The sequence below is a fragment of the Lipotes vexillifer genome, unplaced genomic scaffold (assembly GCF_000442215.2).
Source record: "Lipotes vexillifer unplaced genomic scaffold, Lipotes_vexillifer_v1.1 scaffold543, whole genome shotgun sequence".
Lineage (NCBI taxonomy): Eukaryota > Metazoa > Chordata > Mammalia > Artiodactyla > Lipotidae > Lipotes > Lipotes vexillifer.
Window position 1 is genome coordinate 2,006,223 of NW_006799055.1, and position 7,316 is coordinate 2,013,538.

The following is a 7,316-nucleotide window of genomic DNA, read 5'->3' on the forward strand; positions in this document are numbered from 1 at the left end:
CTATTACCCCCATGCCAATTAACTCAGCCAAGATAAATGAGCATGTCCTTCCCTAAACTGAAGTTAAGCTGCTGAGAGGTCAGTGATTTTAAATGCTGTTGGGAAGGGAAGAGGATGAATTCTAAAGATTGAACATAAAATAATTCGTTTTCTAGAACATAAAACATTTAGAAAAACACAGAAATATTTTAGAGCTGAAGAAATTTTAGACATCATGTACTCCATACCCCTTTCTCCTATTTACAGATAAGGAAATATATTTCCATATGGACTAAGCTGCTAGCCTAAGATCAAAGTTACTTTATAAGAGTATTAAAATCAAAATCTCAGGACCCCCCAGTCCAGAAATAATTCCTATATACTGAAAGGAGACACAAATATTTTATGTATTGATTTGTTAACAATTATATGATAACAGTACATGAAACAAATATTTTATCACATTCCTTTGTATAGTTTCAGCTCATAAACTACCTTATAAACAGAATATACAGTTAATATGGAAAAACAAATGTAAGAAATACTGCTCTAAAACTTGAGTGTGTGTATGCGTGCCCATGCGACGGACCTGACCTGTTTCCCCGGCAAAATTCACATATTGAAGCCCTAACCCCCAATGTGAGTGTATTTGGAGACAGGCCCCTTAGCAGTAATCAAGGTCACATACACAAGACTATTCATGATGATTAACCCTGGGCAATAAGATGAGATTGGCTTACTTTGACTTTATACGCTGCTGTTCCAATGAAAATTTTTACAAGAAAGTTTATGGCTTTTATTAACTTAAAAACTAAATTAAATAGGACTTCCCTGGTGGCGCAGTGGTTGAGAGTCCGCCTGCCGATGCAGGGGACACGGGTTCAATGCCCCGGTCCGGGAAGATCCCACATGCCGTGGAGCGGCTGGGCCCGTGAGCTATGGCCGCGGAGCCTGTGCTCCGCAACAGGAGAGGCCACAACAGTGAGAGGCCCGCAAACCACACACACACAAAAAAAACTAAATTAAATTCAACCTTAAAATAGATTTTTAAAATATTTCTAGGTGCTGTAAATGTTCATACCTTTGTACACAAAAGCACATATGCCTATAGAAAAGCAAACAGACAAAAACACGCCACTCCAAAATAAAGACAGATATAAATCTGCCAAGTTAAAAAGAAAAAAGAAAAATTCAGCAAGAAAAACTCTCGATATACACAACTTGGCTGAATCTTGAGGGAATTATTCTGAGTCAAAAAAAAAAAAAAAAGCCTAATCCCAGAAGATCACATGCTATATAATTCCATTTATAGAACATTCTTTTTTTTTTTTTGGCCATGCCACAGCTTGAGGGAATCTTAGTTCTGGGACCAGGGATTGAACCCAGGCCACGGCACTGAAGCACCGGAGTCCTAACCACCGGACCACCAGGGAATTCCCTGTAGAGCATTTTTTTTAAATTTTATTTACTTTTTATACAGCAGGTCCTTATTAGTCATCCATTTTATACACATCAGTGTATACATGTCAATCCCAATCTCCCAGTTCATCCCACCCCCACCCCGCCCTATAGAACATTCTTGAAATGACAAAATTACAGAAATGGAGAGCAAATTAGTGGTTGCCAGGGATTGGTAGGGAGAGTTACAAAAGGGCCACTTGAGGGTGACAGAGCTGTTCTATGTCTTGACTGTGTTGGCAGGCACAAAACATACACACGATAACACTCCACAGAACTAAATATACACACGTGTGCACACACAAGTACAAATAAGACTCAGAAATCTGAATAAGGTAAGTGGTTGTACCAATCAATGTGGTTGTGACACTGCACTACAGCTATGAAAGGTATTACCACTGGGGGAAACAGTGATGAGACAAAAAGCTCTTTCTGTATTATTTCTTACAACCGCATGTGACTCTACAATTATCTCAAAATAGAAAGTTAATTTAAAAACAGAAAAATCCTATAAAAGGGTAAAAATAGGAAGATATTGTTTTGTTTTGGCAATCACATATCTTCTTTAGAGTCATTTCAAATGCACTTCCATGCAAAGCAGTCTTTTACTTGTTAACTGACTCTTACCTAGACTTAACTTTAGGACAACCCTTGTTGAGTACTCCTCATAAAGCTCTAAGCCCTCCTCATAAAACTTCTCAAGATCTGACTTTATCTTATACACGTGTCTGTACTCCCCACTAGAACGTAGCCTCCATTAGGGCAGACTTTTGTTTCATTCAATGTTGTATTACTATCACCCAGATCAAAACTTGCCACTTTGCAAGCACAATATTAAAGGAGTGAACTGAATGGTAGTCTTTGTTGTCTACTTTGTGTATTGTCAAATAAAAATGTTTAAATCTATACCAGCTATCCTAATGGCAAATTCCCAGTACTCACTTTTCTGTTAGCTGATTCGGGTTTGTGGGATGAAAAGTATAATCCTGGCTTAAACAAAAACAGTTTTGCCATACACGTTATCATACACTCCAAAGTTTGTATATGAACTTCAAGTTATCCCCTGCTTTCTTTCATTTGGACAGACAACCACAGTTCAGTAATCTGTAGCTATTTTACTGGTCTTGAAAACATACTCTCAAAAACTGGGAGGTAAGGAAATGTACAGGTTAATTGTAGACTTACTACTAGTAATACTCAATAACAGAAGCAACTAAGCCTGAAACCTCACTATGTGCCAAGTAATGCACTGACAGTGTCACGTGCGACCTTATCACAACTCTTAAGTAGGTATTATTACTACCTCCATTTTTTTAAGTGAGAAAAACTGAGGCTTAAAGGTTAAAAATTTGCCCAAGATCACAATGCTAGTAGATAAGAGAGCCAGGCCCATCTTAGATGTGCCTTATGCCAAAGCCTTCATTACTAACTAAATTAGTAGAACTGAAAATAAGTCTACTGTGGTAAAATAAACAAATCTATTGGGTTTCAAATTAAATAATGTGCATGAAATACAAATATTGGTATAACAGTTTAGCTGCTAAAAACTGAGCACCTTGAAGATGAAAAGTCTAGCTGGTTGAAAATATTAGAATTACATCTTTAAACTATCAAGAATCAATAATTCAGTTGAACTCAAATCAAACGACATTTAAGCCTTCAAAGATCCCAAGTCCAAAAGAAATAAGAAATGTCAAAAACTTAAAGTAAATGCTTTTTTTAAAAAATAAACTGTTCTTTCCCAAACAATCCTGAATGCCAGAACATGTTTACTACCACACTGCCACCTCAACAGAAGAGCTTGAAGTGAGAAAATGTACTACTCTGTATAGATAAAAAGTAAGCAACAAAAGGCAGTATAGTTCCTCTACAAGATTGAAACACCGCACAGAGAAGAAAAGGCCTTTCTGCTTCAGTTTTCCAATGCTTGCAAAATAAGGATAAAATTTTCTTCTTGCATGTGTACCTCTAAAGTTTTAACAGAATGTGAAACGCTAACAAAACAATTCTGCAAACGTGAAGTACTGAAGCAAGGGTCAAAAACTCAAGTGCCGAGAGGAGGCAGCAGAGAAAAGTCACCCAGTCAGTAATAAGGCAAAATGGAGAGTCTTGCCCCACCAAAGACCTATAACGCCAATATACAAAAGAGCCGCCCTTCAAAGGAAGCCAGAAATCTGTATTTCAATGTTAAACCTTCTGATTTTTTAAATGTTGTCAACTAATTCAATTACAATCCACACACATGTAAATTAAAAACATAAGATTTGCCACCAAAATGCCTAAAAGTATAAGATGGAACACCAAGTGTTGGGGAGAATGTGAAGCAACTGGAACTCTCCTACTCTTCTAGAGGGAATGTAAATGTGGTACAATCACTTAAGAAAACTGAAGTCATCTACTTAAAGCTGAACATCTGCATGCCCTATTACAAGCCTGCAATTCCACTCCCATGTAATTCAACATAAATTCGTAGACTTGAACCAAAAAACATGTTCAAGGGTGTTCAAAACCGTGCTCTTCGTAATAGACAAAAATTGGCAACATTCCATTGCCCACTAACAGTAAAATGAGAAAATAAAATGTGGTGTATTCATACAATGTAACACTACACAAGAATGAGACTAAGAGGCTGTTCCTATATAACACGAATGGATCTTATAAATATGCTGAAAGAAATAAGCCCACAAAAAGAGTACATACTGGGGCTTCCCTGGTGGCGCAGTGGTTGAGAGTCCGCCTGCCGATGCAGGGGACACGGGTTCAATGCCCCGGTCCGGGAGGATCCCACATGCCGTGGAGCAGCTGGGTCCGTGAACCATGGCCGTTGAGCCTGTGAGTCCGGAGCCTGTGCTCCACAGCGGGAGAGGCCGCAGCAGTGAGAGGCCTGCGTACCTCAAAAAAAAAAAAAAAAAAAAGAGTACATACTACCTGATGCCATTCCTATAAAGCTCAAAAAAGCATGAAAAATGAATCTACAATGTTATAAGGTAGTGCCTGAAATCAGCAGTTACCTCTGGGAAAGGGCAGTGACTGGCAAAGGGCAAGAAGAGCAAAACTTCTGGGAGGTACTATGTTCTATTTCTTGATCTGAGTACTGTTATACGCTATGTGTTCATCTTGTGAAAATTCCAAAACTTATGATTTGTATACTCTTCCCTAGGTATGTAGACCTCGATTAAAAAAAAACTTTTAAAACACACACACACAAGATACCCAAGGAGCCCAAAGTATTTCTGCAGGCAGACCCAGCTTATCAGAGCAGATCTGTTTGACCTCTCAGCCAAAGAAATAATCTACATTCTTACATTTAAAGAACAGCAAAGAAAACAATAAAAGCAAAATAAAATTGTGTCAGTGACTCTACATGATCAGGTCAGCAACTAACAAAATATAAATTTCTCCTTATAGCAACACTTCTTAGAGTGTGTTGTCCAGTTTAACTGCTTCATACACTTAATTAACAAGTGTCTCAAAAGATACAGTATAAGAACACAGTAAAATGTAGAAAGTAGACTAAAAATTAAACAATAAAGTGTAAAAATTCAAAGCAGCCATTAAATCACCGACACAATCCTCTTCCCTGATTCCTGAACAACTTGACTTGCCACTCATTGATAAGAGGCAATTTTATCTCATCACAACCTGTACCACTGAGAGTTAACAAGAACCCTACAGCAGAAAAGAGGAGCCTTAGGCTTCACCCAGTTAAGTTAAAGCAAGCCCTACAGAATCCAACTACATAATGCAGCTACTTAATCAAATAACTGTTAAAAATGACTAAACGTTAATTTTAAAATGGCTTCTTAACACTGTGTCCTCTCAAGACCCTATATCCCAATTCCTTTCTGTTCCTGAGATATGAAATGATCCCCACCTTTGAGTCACTGCTAGTGTTTCTCCTCCACCTTCCTGTTTCCACCTGTTTACAGCCTGTCCTAACTTTCATGTCCCAAATCTACTACCTCTGCGTATCGGAAAATCCTAGAAATATCACATATTAAATAAAATACCTGCATTTTTGAAAGTGTCTCTTCCTGTAGGTAACAAATACTGTTCAATTTCATTGCTTACTAATCAAACGTAACTCGAATTAATTTGAGCCGTAACTCAAGACATACAGCAAGTTTACCTTGAAAATGCAAAGCTGCTGCTCCAAAGTGATAAAATTCCACCAATCAAGTAACCATTTTGACAAAACATTTTAAGTTACAAATTAATCTTCTTAGCATATCACCTCACCAAATATATCTGCACTAAAGTAAAGCCTATCGCAGCAAAAGAAACAATCTTTAACACACACACGTATCTCTGGGAAGACACTTATAGTCCTCATAGAGCAAGTAAGTGCTAAAGCATCAAGACAAGTACATAGTCCGTTTACAGTTTAATAAAAAAAAAAAAAGAAAAGACAACAATGTTCTGACATTCAAGTTAAGTAACCTATCAAATGATTTTCAGATCTGAAATCGGTTTAGAATTCCCAAGAAAGTAGGACTTTCCCATTTGGTTTAGAAATGCTCAACAAACTCAAAAAAAAAAAGGAAAATCTGGCACCTCTACTTTTTCCTTAAGGGCAAACATTCTGTAAAACAGATTACACTCACACTTAATAGAACTTCAAACTCCACTCACTAACGGCTCAAAAGTTGCAAGGCAACAGATAATGACAGAAAGTAAACAATGCAAACAGTCCTAAGATATCCGCATTCAAGGGCTCAGTCGCACACAAAGGTGCGCTGCACATGACACGCTTTCAAGGCTCCACGCTAAGGGTTCGCTTGGTACAAAGCAGTAGAAGACGAAATCCCTAGTGACACCCTGCAAACTTCTGCCAGCTTTCAGGAAAACCATGCTGAAATGCAAGTCCTGTGAAATCCCTACTCGCAACTCCCGACTCAACCTCAGCACACGATAAACGCGGCAGCCCGTTCGCTCTTCATCCTTAGAAAGCATTTCCTGCCTGGAAAACCTTTCTCCCAGAAGCCTTGCACAAACTTTTTCCGCTCGTTCAACCCACTGCATGAAGCCTCAGAGCCCGCCCTCCCATCCCGCCCCCGACCCACACACACCCACCCGGCGACCTCAACCCTCTGCCGACTCCACTCCACACGGGCACGCAGAACACGTGTGCCCGCAAACCCAGCCCCTTTCCACACCCCCCGGAAACGACACCCCCTTTCCCGCACACCGCACGCCACAACCCATCCCCCCTTCCTCCCCGCCCCCACTCTACCACCCCAGTCCACCACCCACGTTCCCAGGAAGCCAGCCTCCCCTTGCTCCCGGGCTCGCCGAAGGCTGTGGGGAGGGGAAGCAGGAAGACGGAAGGAGGGCTCGGGCCTGGCCTAGGCCTCTCAGAGCGCCGAGGGAGGCGAAGGGGGGGACCCGCGGGCCGGGCTCGGTCGCAGGGCCTCGTCCGGCCCCGGGCCTTCCCTCCGCCACCGTCCCGAGGCCGAGGCCGCCCTCCTAGCCCGGACCACACTCACTTGCCAGCCGCGGTCCGTCGAGGACCCCGCTGCCGCTTCCTCCACCGACCGCGGCTCCTGCCACCGGGCCCCCAAGGTCCGGCTTTTTGGGCCCCGGGGGCGGCCCGGCTCCCCCGCCCGGTACCGCTCCGGGCGGAAAGCCGGCCACGGGCGCGCCCGCCAGAGCCAGGGGGACGCTGTTGCTATGGAGGCCGAGGCCCGGGGCAGCTCCGGCGGCCGGGTCCTCATGCAGGAACTGACACTCCTCCCCGTAGAAGCAAGTCTTATCCTTGGCGTAGTAGCGGCAGTACTTCAGCTTCACTCCCGCCGCCGCCCCGCCGGGGACACCCCCGACCCCAGGCGGGGCCACCACCGCCACTGCCGCCGCCAGCGAGGAGGAGGAAGAGGAGGCGG

At 42.3% G+C, this 7,316-nt stretch overlaps 1 protein-coding gene across 1 annotated transcript in view; it reads right to left on the reverse strand.

Annotated features, from left to right (window-relative positions):
- PAN3 (poly(A) specific ribonuclease subunit PAN3) overlaps positions 1-7,308 on the reverse strand; it is a gene marked incomplete at its 5' end in the record, with an annotated part of 117,980 nt that extends 110,672 nt beyond the window's left edge. The window contains one exon of the mRNA XM_007471440.1: positions 6,924-7,308. Within this exon, the coding sequence (XP_007471502.1) occupies positions 6,924-7,308 (385 nt within the window). The remainder of the gene's footprint in view (positions 1-6,923) is intronic.
- Between the last annotated feature and the right edge of the window lie 8 nt (positions 7,309-7,316).